We start from the raw sequence: 17,644 nt of genomic DNA, 5'->3' as shown, positions 1-17,644 counted from the left end.
TTGACCCTTTGCGCAAAACATGACTTAGTACTTGGTGGAGAAACCCTTGTTGGCAATCAGAGGTCAGACGTTTCTTGTAGCTGGCCCCCAGGTTTGCACACATCTCGGGAGGGATTTTGTCCCACTCCTCTTTGCAGATCCTCTCCAAGTCATTAAGGTTTTGAGGCTGACGTTTGGTAACTCGAACCTTCATGTCCCCACACATATTTTCTATGGGATTAAGGTCTGTAGACTGGCTAGGCCACTCCAGGACCTTAATGTGCTTCTTCTTGAGACACTCCTTTGTTGCCTTGGTCATGTGTTTTGGGTCATTGTCATTAGGTGACGGGGTTTCCTCCTGCAGGGTCAGTTCACACCAGAACGCTGTGTGGGAAACCCACGTTCTGAGCACTTTTTCCACACCGTACTGCAGTTGTGACCTGCAGCAGGCGTCAATGTTAACGACACCCCAAATGCAGTGCTTTTGCCTGCACCGGATCGCAAATAACATGCGATCCGGTTACAGCGAGTTTCCAAAAATAGTGCATTTTCTACTTTTTGGTGTAGTGCGATTTGAGACCATTCAAACTGCACTGAAACGTATGTGAACTGCTCCAGAACATGCAGCACCATCCAGTGTGATTTCTGTTGTGAACCTGCCTGAACACCTGACAGCGTCTGTTTAGCTGTACTCTGAAAAGCGATCCACTGTCCATTACTTTTCAGAGAATGGACAGCTGTGAATCTAGTCTAAAGGATGATACATAAGTCTCTATTTGGAATAGGGCTGGTGTCCCCTCCCAGTACAAGAAGTGACTAATAAATCTGTATTGGGTGTGGTCAGTTTTAAACTTTTATAAGCCTCCAGCATTAAAGCAAGAAGCCGCTACTTTGCTTCCTTCCATGAAGTTCCTGCCTGTCTGCCATATAACCAGTCCTTGTTACCCATAGCAACCAGATTCTCTTGTTTCCAGTGCAGGATGGGAGATTTTGACTGTTGCCGCAGACAACAAGACATTTCTATGTTCTAAATTCCTGATATTAGGTGCTGATTGATGTGAGGGAATCTTTCTAGTTCTTGTTTTGTTCTTGTTTAGGTAGGTCACATTCAGTTGGGTTTTGGGTCTCATTCACACCATCTTCGTTCAGCTGCATTGATCTGCATAGATCAATGCAAGGACAAATGGATAATATTTTTCTATGTTTTGTTATGTCTTATCTGTTCATACTACAGCTATGATTTCACTGCACACTGTGAGCTTCTCAAACATAACGAATGTTAAAGCGTCGCCTATGGGGATTTTTAATTACCGGAGTTTGGCACCATTCCAAGAGCGTGTGCATATTTGAAACGTGAGGTGAGGTATCTATTTGTTTAGCGTAACACAATCTTTCACATTATGAAAAAATATTGGGCTAAGTTTACTTTTTCTTTTATGCATTAATCCCCCCCCCCACCCAAAAAAAAAAAAACGCGTTCGAAAAATTGCTGTGCAAATACCGTGCGAGATAAAAAGTTGCAACAACCGCCATTGTATTCTCTAGGGCAGGGATATGCAATTAGCGGACCTCCAGCTGTTGCAGAACTAAAATTCCCATGAGGCATAGCAAGACTGACAGCCACAAGCATGACACCCAGAGGCAGAGGCTCATCATGCCTCTGCCTCTGGGTGTCATGCTTGTGGCTGTCAGTCTTGCTATACCTCATGGGAATTTTAGTTCTGCAACAGCTGGAGGTCCGCTAATTGCATATCCCTGATCTAGGGTCTCTTCTAAAAAAAAACATACATAATGTTTGGGGGTTCTATGTAATTTTCTAGCAAAAAAAAATATTTTTTCATGTAGGAGAAAAGTGTCAGAGTAGGCAAGTGGTTAACAATATATAATTAACTTGACAGAAGGTCAGAGGCCATCTTTTTAAGATTCTAAAAAATATTTTTAATTAAGACTCATCTGTTACAGCAGAGGATGTCATTTCATCTGTGCCCAGTCCAGTCTTGCCACGAAGAGTTAATCCAGCTCTGAGCAATCCTCTTAGCTTTCTTCAGCAAGATAAAAACAGACACAGAGAAATAGGTGTCTGTTTCTTCCCCCTTGCTGCAACTGACAGGCGATTTTCCTTATCTCATGCTCAAGTGTGAGAGAGGCATTCTGTGTACTTCACACCCCCCCCCCCCTCCTTTCTTCTCCAGCTCTCTCAGGATTGGCTGCTCCTCACCTCAGCATCATTGGGCATGCTGAAGTCATGTGGTGACTTTCCTGGGTTTTGACTGGATGTTCGTGATCATGGTGCATAATCCACAAGAGCAGCAGAAGCTCAGTGTAAGAAATATTGATGCCTGGCCAAGGGGGAGTGTAGAGGTGGGCGGGGATTCTACTGACATCACGACTCCACCCACCGAAATCCCTGGACAACAGACCCACCCACAGAATCCGGAGTATTGTAGGGCTCCAAACAGCTAAAGGGGAGATATTTTGACAGATAAGGATACATGCAGGAGGTATATAGGTATATATATATATGTATGAGTTGCCTCCTCATCCCTTTAAACCTGAATACATATGAATTACACAGGTTCTGAGGCTAATTTAATGCAGATAAGGCAACAAGGGAGTTTAATTACCACCTTAACTGCCTCACTCCCGCCCGCCGTCATATGACGTGACGGACTTTGAGCGGGTATATCTGAATGATGCCGGTAGCTGCAGACCTCATTCAGATATTGCCGTTTTCAGACAGCGATTCCCTACACCATAAGGATGATCATAGCAGCTGTTCCGCCGCTTGATCATTCTTACGGGAGGCAAGAGGGGACACCTTCCTGCCGCCCTCCGGTGCTTCTACTGACTCACCGATATGTTTGGTGAGTCGGACAGAGGATCTGCCGGCCCCAGATGTTGATCATAGAGATTTCCGGCGGACCAGATGGTCGCCGGAGTCTCTATGATTGTCGGAGGCCAGGCGCGATGTTATGACGTCACGCCCGGCCTCTGCATTCAAAAATGGCGCCGCTTCGGCTGGGAAGCGGTGACCAGTTTATTTTTTATTTTTTTTTTATTTCAGGCTTCCCAGCCTAGTGGTGAGATGTGGGGTGTTATTGAACCCATATCTCACTATAAAGAGGACCTGTCCTGTCATATTCCTATTACAAGGGATGTTTGTATTCCTTGTAATAGGAATAAAAGTGATCAATTTTTTTTTTTTTTCCAAAAAAGTGTCAAAATAAAAAAGTATAATTTAACAATAAAAAAAAAAAAAAATGTAAAGCGCCCGTGTGCACGCACGCAGCCAACGCATACATAATCCCGCCCACATATGAAAACTGTGTTCAAACCATGTGAGGTATCGACACGAACGTTGGAGAGAGAGCAATAATTTTGTCCCTAGATCTCCTCTGTAACTCAAAACATGTAACCAGTAAAAAAAAATATATCAAGCCTATCGCTTATGGGGATTATTAAGTATTTTTAAGCGCCATTCCACGAGCATGTGCAGTTTTGGAGCGTGACATGTTGGGTATCTATTTACTCAGCGTAACATCATCTTCCACAATATGTAAAAACATTGGGCTAACTTTACTGTTTTTTTTTTTTTTTTTTTTTTTTTTTTTTGTTTTTTTTTTTTTTTTTTTGTACAAAACTGTTTCTTTCCCCCAAAAAAAAGCAGTTGAAAAATTGCTGCGCAAATACTGTGCGAGATAACAAGTTGCAACAACCGCCATTGTATTCTCTAGGGTCTTTGCTACAAAAACATAATGTTTGGGGGTTCTGTGTAATTTTCTAGCAAAAAAATGATGACTTTTACATGTAGGAGAGAAATGTCAGAATTGGCCTGGGTGGCAAGTGGTTAATCATCCACAGAACCTGTGTAATTTAATATGTGTTCAGTTTTAAAGGGATGAGGTGGCAACCCTACATGTATATCCTTTATAGATCAGCGCTATGGAAGTAATTTAGAAATGATGAGAGTAGGTTTACATCCATCCACTTTAACACAGGGCAAAAGCGGCAGCTACCCTAGGACCAGTCATTGTTGTGGGGCCCAAAGCAGCTGCCCCTTGAGCCCTCACTGCCCGCTTTTTTTTTTTTTTTTTTCAATTTTGGAAGCCGTGCCACTAACCAGAGGGTATCGTCACACAGTCCAGGACTCCTGAATCTCCCTGTATATTCTCCCAATATTTCTGGGATGACTGTATTCTTCTCTTCTGATCTGTGTCCTACACATGTCTCTCCCTCCTTGGTCTCTTGCTGTGTTGGATAGAACTCTATCCAGCTCCATTGCTGCCAAACATCTGGGTCCTTCTCCTCCTCCTCCTCTCTCCCTCTTACACCCTCTAATTATGGCCAGCCGTCTGCAGCACAAAGGAGAAGTGACTTGGCCTGAACACGCAGGCTGCGGATCGTACACATAATATAGGCTCGTGAACAGGGAATGAAGCCATTATTTTTTCCACCCACAGGCTGTCATTACATTGCCAAACTGGGCTTCTCTTCACCAGTGAACTTAAATAGAATGTGTTACTTGGCTGCGCAGCTTTACTGACCACAACATGTAGAAAGGTGTCCTCCTGGAGCGAAGCGGGTTTATTTTCTGCAGCAAATTATTTAAATGGCTCCCCTTTCCCAAGTCCTGATGTTTTTGGAGTAATTACAATCAGAAATCTGGGATGGAAGGGAGCTCATGTGAGCGTGTATGACCAGCCAAAACTATGTTCCTTTTTTGTTTTGGATAGAGTGGGGAAGGATTAGAACCTCTGCCAGGGTTTTACTGCTATTTGGGGCTCCATAAGATTTTTACTCTCCCTTCCTGATCTGCTGACAAGTTAAGAAACCTACAACCACAATACAGACAAAAAATGTTTGTTCTAGTAGAGTAAGGGGCATGTAGAATCCTTATCTGTGAAACCATTATCAGCTGAAAGTGAGGGAAAATATCTCCTAGGGTCAGTTCACACCATAAAAACGCACTCCAGATCCTTTCCAGATGCGTTTTCTGCATGCGTGTTTTTGGTGTGGTGTTGATGCATTCCAGGTGCATTTATTTATTATTATTTTTTTTACTTTATTAGGGTCCAGTGTGTTTTTGATGCGTTTTACTGCATTCCAGTAAAATGTTCTACTTTTCTTTTTTTTTTTTTTTTTTTTTTTTCTGGAACTGACAGCACTGGTGTGAACTATGTAATTAGAAACCATATAACCTATTTTCCCATGCGTTTTTGATGTAGAAAAAAACACTGGACTGGTGTGAACTGGCCCTTAAAGTAGAACTATAGACAAAACTTCTTCACTTGTTCTTCCCTTCTTCTTTTTTTTTTATTCCCCCCCCCCCCCTTCTATTCCATTACAGGGATTTCGCTTCACTTCTTGTCCCATAGCTAGAGGTGCACCAAATGTGAATTTTTGTACTGAAAATGCAGGATGCATTTGGCTAAAAATGAAAGTTTTAAAAAAATATATTATTGTATTATGTTCAACTTTTTAATATGCTAAATGAATATGATTTTGTCGGCCATTATTGGTACCTTTTTTTTTTTTTTTGTGCAGGAAAAGCTCAAGAAAAATGTATCCCTTTAAATTCTATGTATGTCTCCACGCTGGTCCCATGTGTTTCTGTTGTGGTGTTAAAACTCATGCTTGCTGCATTTTTGGTCAGTTAACCACTTCAGCCCCAGAAGGATTTACCCCCTTACTGACCAGGCCATTTTTTGCGATACGGCACTACTTTGCTTTAACTGACAACTGCGCGGTCGTGCGACACTGTACCCAGACAAAATTTTTACCTTTTTGCTATAATGCATATCCCAAATTAAAAAATAAACAAATTTATTCACCAGTTTAGGCCAATGTGTATTCTGCTAAATATTTTTGGTAAAAAAAAATCGCAATAAGCATATATTGATTTGCGCAAAAGTTATTGCGTCTACAAAATAGGGGATCGATTTAGGGACTTTAAAAAAAAGTTTTATTGTTTTTTGTTTTTTTTTTTTACTGGTAATGGCGGCGCTCTGCGATTTGGTTTGGTTACATATACTATTTTTATATGGTATATACAACCAAACTTCATCTATAGAAATTCTGGGGTTTCAATCCGCATATTAAGGAGACAGTGATGTCACCATCTGGAATCGAAGATAAACCAATTCCGAGCACAAATCTGAGGAATATGAAGTCGGGGGGGATTCCCGCTGTCCACTAATGCCCAAGAAAAAAAAAAATATATATATATGACCTACAATAGCATCATCCAGCTATCTGAAGTGTTTGATTAGCCCTGCTCAGCACTTAGCATTGGTTCCACAGGCACTAATGAAAATCCTTTGAGAGACCATGTGGATCCGATAATCAGTGCTAAGGCTGAGTGGGGCTTCTCAAACACTTCAGATAGCTGGATGATGCTTTTGTATGCCCTATATAGTCAGATTTTTCTTGGGCATTGGTGAATAGCGGGGATTCACCCCCCCCCCCTCATTTGATATTCCTTGGATTTGGTCCTACTATCTTGTATATTAGAGGGTGACGTCACTGTCTCCTCAGTGTATGGATTGAGCCCCCAGAATTTCTATAGATAAATTTTGGTTGCGTATATTGTATAAAAGGCGTGGATCCTGAAGAAGTGAGATTGGCGTAACAGAGCGACACGTTTCGTGACAATCTGAAGCTACTTACATACAAATACATATGGCAGCGATCATCTGTAGTTTTTAATGATCTATGTTGTAATTTTTAATATATTTGTGTGTGCTCTTTGTGGCATATTGACACTTCCCATTCTGACCTCTTTGGGAAGAAGGATAGTGTGGTATTTCTAATCCCCCCCCCCTTTCTCCAAATCTACAAGCTTTTAGAAACTTACTTCAAGAACGGAGTGTCTGATGAAGTGAGGAAGACCAGGTTTAAAGTGGCATCCCAGTAAAGATGAATTGAGTCTCTGGCTGCATACTGAAAACACAACTTGCCTTAGAAATTTCAATGTAATTAGTGATAAAGGAAGCTCAGGGGTGGGGTTACGACGCATCGGGATTCAGGAAACTCTCCAATTGGCCCTGTAAGGTGTTCCTGGATTCTTGCTGCAGTGAATTGCAGAATACTCAGACTAAAGTAAACCAACCAAGTGAACTGGCTGACTGTTTAGCGGATTTGCTTGAAAGAAAAAAAAAAAGCTCACATATTGCTTGTTTGTTAGTTTTACATGTATTTATTTATTTTCTATTACAGGTGAACCAAAGAAGTATGACCCATCTTTCAAAGGCCCAATACACAACAGGTAATTCAGCAATAGAGAGGTAACCTCTCAGTAAAATGGATAATTCCATTTTTTTTGTTGTAACAGTTTATTTTCCTTTGCCATACACCTTAAAATGTATCTACGGCTAAAGACCTCTTAGAAAAATGAGGAAGGTTAAGCACCCTGTGCAGGGTTTTTTCTCCATCTGTTAACTTCACTTCCTGTCCGTTAAACACCACAGGAAGTAAGAGTAATTCTCTCCAAAGTATAGGAAATGAAAAGTGCCCCCCACTGGAATATTTTCCAGTTATATGTGTTCGATAAATCGATTTATTTTTGATGTTTATCAAATTTTATTTTAATAAAATGCTTTTGGAGTAAAAATCCTATTTAAGATGCATTAATAATTGTGTTTTATTCAGCATGAAATGGAGCTTAGTTATGTAGCATGAGGATGTATATTCTGCAATATTTACATTTTTGGTAAACTCATTCAATGAATGCAAGCTGAGATAACATGCACCGCATAGATGCATTCACACAATTTTACACGAACTTCCAGCAGGAATGAGTCCTTACGTTTAAAGTGCACCTGTCATTTCATATCCATCATGGCAGTGCCTGTTAGTGGGCATCCACCTCACCTGCTGCCGCCACGTCCCTCACCTTGTCACTGCCACATCACCAGCCGTCCTATTAAAGTGAATGGGACTGTCGGTGAGTAAACAGTGGGTCAGAGGAGGAGCCACTGTGGGACAGAAATGACAGTTGCTCTTTAAAAATTATGATTTAAATTGAGTCGATTTAAAGTGGAAGTCCATACAAAAACTAAAATCCCTGCACCTATAGACCCCACTGATCTAACACTAACCTCTCTATCCCTGTAAAGGAAAAAAATGAGTATACATACCCTTTTTTTTTTTTTTTTAACCCAATTTGACCCGATCTCCAGCGGCGGAAGCTCTGCAGAGGACACCACCGACAACGGCTGTGAAATGAATGGGAAGTGACGTCACCCATAGACTTACTATGGGGCTTCCGTTGTCGGCTGTGTCCTCTGCACCCTCCTCCACAGCGAAGCTGCGACTGACAGCTCAGCGTGGGATCGGGTCGGAGCGGCTTCAAAAAAGGTTTGTATACTCATTTTTTTTCTTTACAGGGGTAGGTTAGAGGTTAGTGTTAGATCGGTGGTGTCTATAGATGTAGGGATTTTAGTTTTTGCGTGGACTTTAAATTGAGCCTTTTTACTAGTGATTTAAATTGTGATTTAAATCGACTTGCTTTAAAGGGGTTGTAAACCCTCGTGTTTTTTCCCCTTAATGCATCCTATGCGCTTCTCCTATGGGGTTCACCGATGCGGGAGGAGCCGTGAGCGCCGTTGGGGGGGGCCCAAAAGATGACTCTGTGCAAAACTAACTGTACAGTGGAGGTAAGTATGACACGTTGTTTAAAAAAAAAAAAAACATGAGGATTTACAACCCCTTTTATATCAAATCCACCCTGCTGGTGACAACTCAAAATTTTGGATTTTCCCATTACTTTCAACCTTGGTGGCAGTGTTCTTCAGGAAATAATTAGAAAGGGCTCAACTGGCCATCCACGGCTCAAATTTTGTCAGATGCCTCTGAATCCACAGATGTTTGATCCATGGGAGGCTCTGTTGGCACAACCTGGCCTGATATTCAGAATTGACTGAGCCAGGTAAAAAATTATCGGCGAAACCGTGACTGCGTCCAATCACATGCAGTCGCTGTTTGGGTACTTGGACAGCTACGGCGGCTTGACTATAATAGCTGGCAGCGGAGACTCCTCCACCACACTATTTAGCATGTATAGGGTAATTGCCCGCAGGCTGAATGAGAGAAAATGTCTGACACCCTGCAACACCAATCTAGGTAAAGCGTCTCTGACAGAGACTCTTTACCATGTGATCAGCCGTGTCCAATCACGGCTGATCACAGTGTAAAACGGAACAGCCGTTGATCGGCTTTTCCTCACTCGTGTCTGTCAGACGCGAGTAGTGGAGAGCCGATCGGCTGCTCCTCTGACAGGGGGGTTTGTGCTGATTGATTATCAGCAGCATACACCCCCCCACGGATGCCCACACTGGACCACCAGGGATGTCACCACCAGGTATTCCATCCTAGACCACCAGGGATGCCAATCAGTGCCCCCACAATGGGCATCACTGATTGACAGGCATTATTGTTAGGCACTGATTGGCATCCATCAGTACCATCTATTTTACATCAGTGCCCATCCATGCCGCCTATCAGTGCTGCATATCAGTGCCACCTCATTGGTGCCGCCTTATCAGTGCCTGTCAGTGCAGCCCCATCAGTACCCATCAGTGAAGGAGAAAACGTACTTATTTACAAAGATTTTTTTTTTTTTTCAAAGTTTTCGTTCATTTTTTTATTTAGCAGAAAATATAAACCGCAGAGGTGATCAAATGCCACCAAAAGAAAGCTCTATCTGTGGGAACAAAATGATAAAAATTTAGTTTGGGTACAGTGTAGTATGACCGCGCAATTGTCATTCAAAGTGCGACAGCACTGAAAGCTGAAAATTAGTCTGGGCAGGAGGGTGAATAAGTGCCGGGTATTGAAGTGGTTAAAGCCCACCCTCTTTGTTGCTGCATTACGTAGGCGGCTAGAGGTTATCTAGAGGTTAATCTCTGAAGTGGGGACACAAACATCAATCAAAATCTCCAGAGAGGTTCTAATCTCCTTATCCCTCCCCCCCCTCAATTTTGTATATTTCCCACATAATGTTCCCACAGTTATTTTTAACCTGGAGATCCTATTTTCAAAATGGCTGCACAATTGCTGCTCTGCACGAACCCTTCTGAGAATCATGTCCATTTTCCAATACAAGGCTTATCCGTGAATTGCTGAGAATCCCCAGGTGATTGTAATGTACTGCGGTACAGACCGTCCATTAGTTGTGGTAGGATGTAATTCATACTCGTAAATAAAAGAGCTGGAAGACTTGTACTGGGAATATAAACCATATAGAGGAAAAAAGCCTGTTAGGATATAATGTCCCTGAGGTTGTCATTTTGTACTTATTCATTTATGCATTTGTTTATTACAGGTACTTATACAGCCCCATCAATTTATACAGCGCTATATTAAAAAAAATTTTTATATATATATATATATATATATATATATATATATATATATATATATATATATATATATATATATATTATATATATATTTTCTAATTCTACATTGACATCAGTCCCTGCCCTCAAAGGCTGCTTTCACACTGGGGCGGTAGGGGGCGTCGGCGGTAAAACAGCGCTATTTATAGTGCGGTTTTAACCCCCCGCTGGCGGCCGAAAAAGGGTTAAAACGGCTCGTATAGCCGCGCTGTCCCATTGATTTCAATGGGCAGGAGCGGTGAATACACCGCTCCTTCACCACTCCAAAGATGCGGCTGGCAGGAGTTTTTTTTTCTTCTCCTGTCAGCGCACCGCTTCAGTGTGAAAGCCCTCGGGCTTTCACACTGAACAAACAGTACAAACACTGAAACACTGAACAAACAGTAGCGGCTGTTTTGGGTCGGTTTGCTGGCGCACTAAACGCCTGCAAACCGCCCCAGTGTGAAAGGGGTCTCAAAAGGGCTCACAATCCAAGGTCCCTAATTCACAGTCCTACCTACAAACAGGGCTTTTTTTTTTGCGGGGGGAACGCAGTTCCAGCACTGAAAGTATGTAATGGCTGGGAGTGCTGGAATGCTGGATGGTCTATTGATGCTGGCTTCCGGGGGATCTATTGTCGCTGGTGGTTATTTTTTTTTTTTTTTGTGTGGGGGTCTATTGTTGCTGGTGGGGGGAAGGGGTGTGTGTATTATGTTGCTGTGAGCTCAATTGTTACTGGGAGGGATCTACTGTTGAGGGAGGGATCTGTTGTTGCTGCTGAGAGTCTATTGTTGCTGGGGTGATGTTATGTTGTGGGGGGTCCCATTGTTGCTGGGGCGGAAGTCTGTTGTGTGCGAGATCTATTGTTGCTGGGGTGGGGTCTATTGTGGGGTCTGGGGTGGGGTCGGTAAATACCGATTTTTAGAGCGATCTTCCGGCCGGTCATGTGACTCGCGGCCACTGTACAGCTCCGATAGATGGCTACTGCAGGAGGGGCCGGAATCGCCCTCTGACGTCAGCCGGGGAGGTCACATGACCACTCAGCCCCTCCTGCAGTAGCCCTGGAAACAGGCCGATAGTCACGTGACTGGCCTGAAGATCACGCTAAATCGTTATTTACAAGCCTTGTGGGTTTTTTTTTTGTTTTTTTTGTTTTTTTTGTTTTTTTTATAGAATACTGCTACAATGTGCTATGCCTAACTATGATAGAGACACAGAGCTGACAGGCAGGGAGGAGGGGATGAGGGGGAGAGAGGAGAGAAGGGCTGCAGATGACGGAGGGACATATGCTGACCACGGTGGTCAGGGCTCAGCAGACATTGGAAGTGGCAGGATCAGCCACGTTTTTTACAGTTAAGAAAGGGGCAGATTGCACAGCACAAGCACTGTACTGTTTAATCTGCTTTAAGGGACCAGGATCTTCTTTTCTTTTTTCTTTTCTTTTTTCTTTTCTTTTCTCTTTTTTTTTTTTTTTTTTTTTTTTTATAAAGTTATAAATACTATACATTCAGTTTGAAAAAAAATCAGATGATTAATTGCATGAACGTGCATTCCCTTCTACTTGTAACATTTTTTTTCGTTTTGAACCTTGAGCCTCGCCACCACTTTTATGTTGCATAGAATGCAGTAAAAAAAAAAGTGAGACTGCATCACTTGGCAGCACTCCATGTAGAGGCTGTAGTGTGGAGGGAAATACAGATGGTTGAAAGACCTGGTGATCTAGTTTTGTATTGATGGACATTTTGTAAGTTTGATGTACAGTAACTTTTAGCAATTTATATTTTGTGTTGCAGAGGTTGTACGGACATCATATGCTGTATTCTCATAGTACTCGCCATTATTGCCTATGTGGCTGTGGGAATTGTCGGTGAGTATTCTATTCACGCTTTAATGTGATGTGGTAGGAAAACTTTGTTCGTAGGCAGGATGTGTGATTTGCATCAACTGAGCTGCAAAGTGCAAGTAAAGCGTGTCGATGATTAACTGACATTTTAATAAGTTCTTCTCTAAACCTTTTTTGTTATGTAAAACAGCTGATAAAGTCTGATCGCCAGCACAGATCTTAATGTGCCCACAGTCTCCGCTCAAATTCATCCCAAAGGTGTATAATGGGTTTGAGGTCAGGACTCTGTGCAGGCCAGTCAAGTTCCTCCAACCCAAACTCTCTCATCCATGTCTTTTATGGACCTTGCTTTGTGCTCTGGTCCAAATCATTTGGTGGAGGGGAGATTGTAGTGTGGGGTTGTTTTTTGGGAGCTTGGTTCCAGTGAAGAGAATTCCTAAGGTGTCGGCATACCAAGACATTTTGGATAATTTCATGCTCCCAACTTTGTAGGAACAGTTTGGGGATGGCCCCTTCTTGTTCCAACATAACTGCCCACCGGTGCACAAAGCAAGGTCTGTAAAGACATGGGTGAGTGAGTTTGGGGTTAAGGAACTTGACTGGCCTGCACAGAGTCCTGACCTCAACCCGATAGAACACCTTTGGGATGAATTTGAGCGGAGACTTCTCGTCCAACATCAGTGCCTGACCTCACAAATGCGCTTCTGGAAGAATGATCAAACATTCCCATAGACACACTCCTAAACCTTGTGGACAGCCTTCCCAGAAGAGTTGAAGCTGTTATAGCTGCAAAGGGTGGGCCAACTCAATATTGAACCCTACAAACTAAGACACCATTAAAGTTCATGTGTGTAAAGGCAGGTGTCCCAATACTTTTGGTAATATAGTGTGTATGTATGTATGTATGTATATGTATGTATATGTGTGTATATATATATATATATATATATATATATATATATAAATATTAGATGATTTTTAAGTTACATTCCCGGCGTGTGTTGGGAATGTAACCGTCCCATTGGTTGTGCACTCAACCAAACTGTCAAACCATCCAACTGATCACATGTGCAGCATAATGGCCCCCTCCCTCCCGGCAATCATCTGGGACATATCGCAGGTCCCAGAAGATTACCTAGCCAATCACAGCGTGCAGCTCACGCGTGCCCGACTGTGAAGCCACAGCCGGGCGCCCACAGTCAAAATGCCGGCACCGCGGAGAGGAGGGGGGAAGGAGCGGGGATTCGTTCGACCGCATCGCTGGACCGTGGGACAGGTGAGTGTCCGATTTATTAAAAGTCAGCAGCTAGACTTTTTGTAGCTGTTGACTTTTTTTTATATGGGTGGAACTCCACTTTAAGGTACTGTTTTACCAGTTTAGCTTTATACCACTTTAAAGTGGAACTAACCCCTCCTATCGTTTACAGTAAAGGAAGCTGCCATTTAGGCCTCTGTTTGATCTGCAGTTGCCATGATACTCCACATGTGATATTTCACATCGCTATGACACCAGCTAATTGATGCATGACAATTCAGTTGAGAGTATAAGCAACTGTGAAAGTTACCATTCACAGCATGCCTTTGAAAGTTGCAATAGCATTGTTACCATCCCATCCTAGGAAGCTGCATTAGTTGAACTTTACTGGCAGGATGAACAGATTTTTGCAGGGGGGGCTAAAACTAAGTGCAGATGTATGTATAATTAATGATGCAACACCGGTTTATTTTAATTAATGGTACTAATAGTTTTACTTTAATATACATTTGATGACCTGAATTTTGCGTTTCCTCAACAATGGTCGGTTTCAACATGATTTCTAATTTTGCAGCCTGGACATATGGAGACCCGAGGAAGGTTATATACCCCACTGACAGCAAGGGGCAGTTTTGCGGTCAAGTTGGAACCCCTAATGAGTAAGTGGTCAATCCATTACAATCAGCTGGTTAACTAGCGTTCCTCAAATTCTGAATCTTTATAGGGAAAGTCTAGTGTGTGTGTGTGTGTGTGTGTGTGTGTGTGTGTGTGTGTGTGTTCATTGAGCATATACAGTATTAGAACTTTTACTGCTATGCTTACCTTCAGATGGACCCTATTGCCAAGTGGAAAAAGCTAAATCGGCAGCCCCCCTCTTATAAATAAAAAGGAATATTGTCATTTTGGCTGTCTGGGAGAGCTCTGTATGTTTCTGCTATTCTGCACTTCCAGGTGTGTCAGATAACCTGCCCTGTGCTGTGGTTCCAACCCACCGACACCCCCCCCCCCTTCGCCCAGCAGGAGACAAACTATCCATCACATGTGGAAGTGTCAGCACGTGGAGCTCTTGGGTCACAAAGAGTTTCCTCTTCATCTGCCAGGAAGGAAAGTATTGCTGTTCTTTTATGGTGGGCTGATGGTTTCACTATTTACACCTAGCAACAGGGTCCCTTTAACACTAATCTATACTGTATAAATTGGAAAAAATTTCCCCGTGGGGTTTTGTGTTCAAAATTGAAACGGACAAAATATATGGATTTTATTGAAAAAATATTAACATACAATTGCATAAAATATTTTAAAACCTGAGCTCTGTAGTGAGGCCATTACACCTAAATCATGATGATACAGCCGTAAGTATACATGAACAACATAGCATGATATAGGTATATATAATCATACTGAAAAATGCTGACGCGTTTCGACCATTAGCAGTAGAGGTCTTCTTCTGGGGGAAAGGAGTACAAGAACTCTACAAGAGAAATATATTGTGAAATTACATCCACTTAAACAACAATTTACATTAATATTGACACAAATTGCAATTCTACGATCATGCTAATGGTTGAAACGCGTCAGTGTTTTTCAGTATGCTTATATATACCTATATCATGCTATGTTGTTCATGTATACTTACGGCTGTATCATAATGATTTATGTATAATGGCCTCCATCCATGTATTTTTTTTCTATTACAATCTTGAATTTTTGTCTGCAACACAAAACCAGACGGGGGAATTTTTTTAAAATTTATTCTCTATTGGGGTGTGCAGCAACCCTTATTTCACTACCAGTATCACTTTCCCCTTTCGACTAATCTATACTGTATTTAAATTTCTATGGTCTCTTAAATGATGCATTTCAAATGTTCTTCCTGTATTATATTTGTACTGATACAAATATGAGGGGCAGCCATATTTGCTTTTACAGTGCTACACAATGATTGTGCTTTGTTTTCTTCCCATAATGTAAGTCATGGGTTGGTACCGAAAAAGGTGCCCTCTGAGGATATGTCAGTAGTTAAAAGCAGAACTTCAGCTCCTTAATGCCCCCTCTGCATACAAAATCGGGCCACCTAGGCTGCCACTGTAGACAAGCTTGCATTGTGAAGCCTCCTGGGATACGTACGTCGCCTATCCCAGGGTGTTTCCTTTTCATTCACAGAAGCTGGAGGAGGGTAGACCTGGCGCACAACATCAGGGGCCAGGCTACCTAAACCACGAAGAGGCACCCATTGATGCCGAGACCAAAGATGGTGGTGCAGGTCATGGGCTGTGATGGTGGTGTGGCTGTTCACAGCTTGACGTTGTTGGATCCGCTAGGCAGGTGAGTATCTGGATTGAGGACATTGCTATATTACTGGGGGGGGGGGGGGGGCTGTTAATTTTTCTCTTTTAAAGCATTTGTTACCCTAACAAAAAAAAATATTGGGTCCTGTTCCCTTAAAGCATGTTATACAGCACGGTGCGTTGCTTGTGCTGTGTAATTTGGCTCCCCGTCGGAGGGAGAGAGTGACGGGCAGTCACGTGACCTCAGAACAGGGCAAATTAATAAGGTAAAAAAAAAAAAACGGCCCACAGTATATACTACAGGTTATACTAGCAGTGGGGCTGGCAGGGCTTGTGTGCACTGCCTTAACAACCCCTTTAAGCCACAGACAAAGTGATTGCCCTTAGCAACGGGAACTCCATTAAGTAGCCAACCTACAAAGCTTTCTATTTAGCACAATAACTTACAGCTTGTAAAATGTCTCATCAAAATGTATTTAAAGCCAATGTGACTCTCGACTCCATATTTCCTGGGCTGCATGCTTTGATGGGGGTATGGATTTGGGGGGGGCCCTCATGCCAATTACACAAGGGGGGGGAGAATTAGTGCAGCAGGACAGGGGGCCAATTAAAGGAACAGTTCACTGTGCTGCTCTCCCTGCAGCAGCTGAAAGCCAGTTTCTCCCTCCCACCGGATTCAGTTGCTGGGGGGAGACGCGCGCACACAAGACATCGTTCCTGTAATTAGCCCTGCTGCACCGATCGTCCTCCCTGACCTACCCACATCTGATAATCTCCCCCCCCTCCCCCCTGCACCGCTGCCAGTTTTCCTCTCCCGCCAGGCTGTGCCGGTACACGGTGGGAATTGTGAGCTGTCAGGACTGGGAGGGAAAATGAGTCAGAATCACTGAAAAAAATAAAGTGCGTGTGTTTTGTGTTTTTGTTTGTTTTTTTTTTTTGTTTTTTTTTTTTTAATATATACAATTTAGTTAAGTCAATTTCAATTTTGTAAACAGATCTATTATTTTATTCCACCTACAGAAAAAAGCCATTCTTGTTTTACTTCAACATCATGAAGTGCGCCAGCCCTCTTGTGCTCCTGGAGTTCCAGTGTCCAACGCCGCAGGTAAGTCACGTGTACGGTGGCTGGGTGTACGGGAAATCCTGCGTGGTTACGGTTAATGTGCTCACATGACCGACTTGGCATGTGGTCTGCTTATCTGAAGTTTTTCTAAATCTATTCAGCTAGAACATAAACATGCTGGTTATAGCTGATCGAATCCTGCCTCTTTTCCTGCTTCTATAAAAACAAGATACTCCCTGGGTAGCTGCAGTCAGAGCAAGAAGAGCAGCAAAGCTAAAGCTCCATACAATTTTACACTTTTTTTTTTTTTCCTTCAGCCTACAGGCTGAGTGAGATAAATCTAAATTTCTCCATCCACCCTAAACCGTATGGACTGAGAAATCTCCACTGATGGCTATTGTAATATGAATATCCAAACACTGACTGTTCAGCTGATAATTTTCCAGCCAGGTCAGTCTTCCCATCGCTCCAATTTCAGATTCAGTAGAAATCGGCTGAAATTTGAATTTTGTATTGTCATGACTCAGTAAGAAGTGGGCTGTGTCAGACTTTTGTACAACCATTGGAAATGATTTTTAATTTCCAAGAAAATGAAGACGCTGCAAGATGAGCATTTCAGCACTCTGAATGTAACAATATTTGTTTTTTTCTTGGCAGTTCTAGTTGGGGAAGGTTGGCCTTTTAATTTACTGCACCTGCAAAAGTTAAAGATGGACTTTGGCTCCATTCACACTAGTGCAATTTGTCATGCGACTTTGGATACATAAAGTTGCATGACGATATTGGAACCCACAAAGGGGACGAATGGGGGGGAAAATGGGACTTTGTGATACCCTCAAA

General features: G+C 42.5%; 1 protein-coding gene across 3 annotated transcripts in view; it reads left to right on the top strand.

Moving 5' to 3' along the window:
- SLC44A2 (solute carrier family 44 member 2 (CTL2 blood group)) overlaps nt 1–17,644 on the top strand; it is a 143,238-nt gene that overhangs the window by 81,307 nt on the left and 44,287 nt on the right. For all 3 annotated transcript variants that reach the window (XM_073622578.1, XM_073622576.1, XM_073622577.1), the window contains exons 2-5: nt 7,195–7,243; nt 12,149–12,222; nt 14,028–14,112; nt 16,762–16,846. In XM_073622578.1, coding sequence (XP_073478679.1) covers nt 7,195–7,243; nt 12,149–12,222; nt 14,028–14,112; nt 16,762–16,846 — 293 coding nt within the window. The remainder of the gene's footprint in view (nt 1–7,194; nt 7,244–12,148; nt 12,223–14,027; nt 14,113–16,761; nt 16,847–17,644) is intronic.

Source organism: Aquarana catesbeiana, linkage group LG03, assembly GCF_042186555.1.
Source record: "Aquarana catesbeiana isolate 2022-GZ linkage group LG03, ASM4218655v1, whole genome shotgun sequence".
Taxonomy (NCBI): domain Eukaryota; kingdom Metazoa; phylum Chordata; class Amphibia; order Anura; family Ranidae; genus Aquarana; species Aquarana catesbeiana.
Note: the sequence above shows the minus strand (reverse complement) of the source record. Positions and strands in the feature narration are given on the sequence as shown.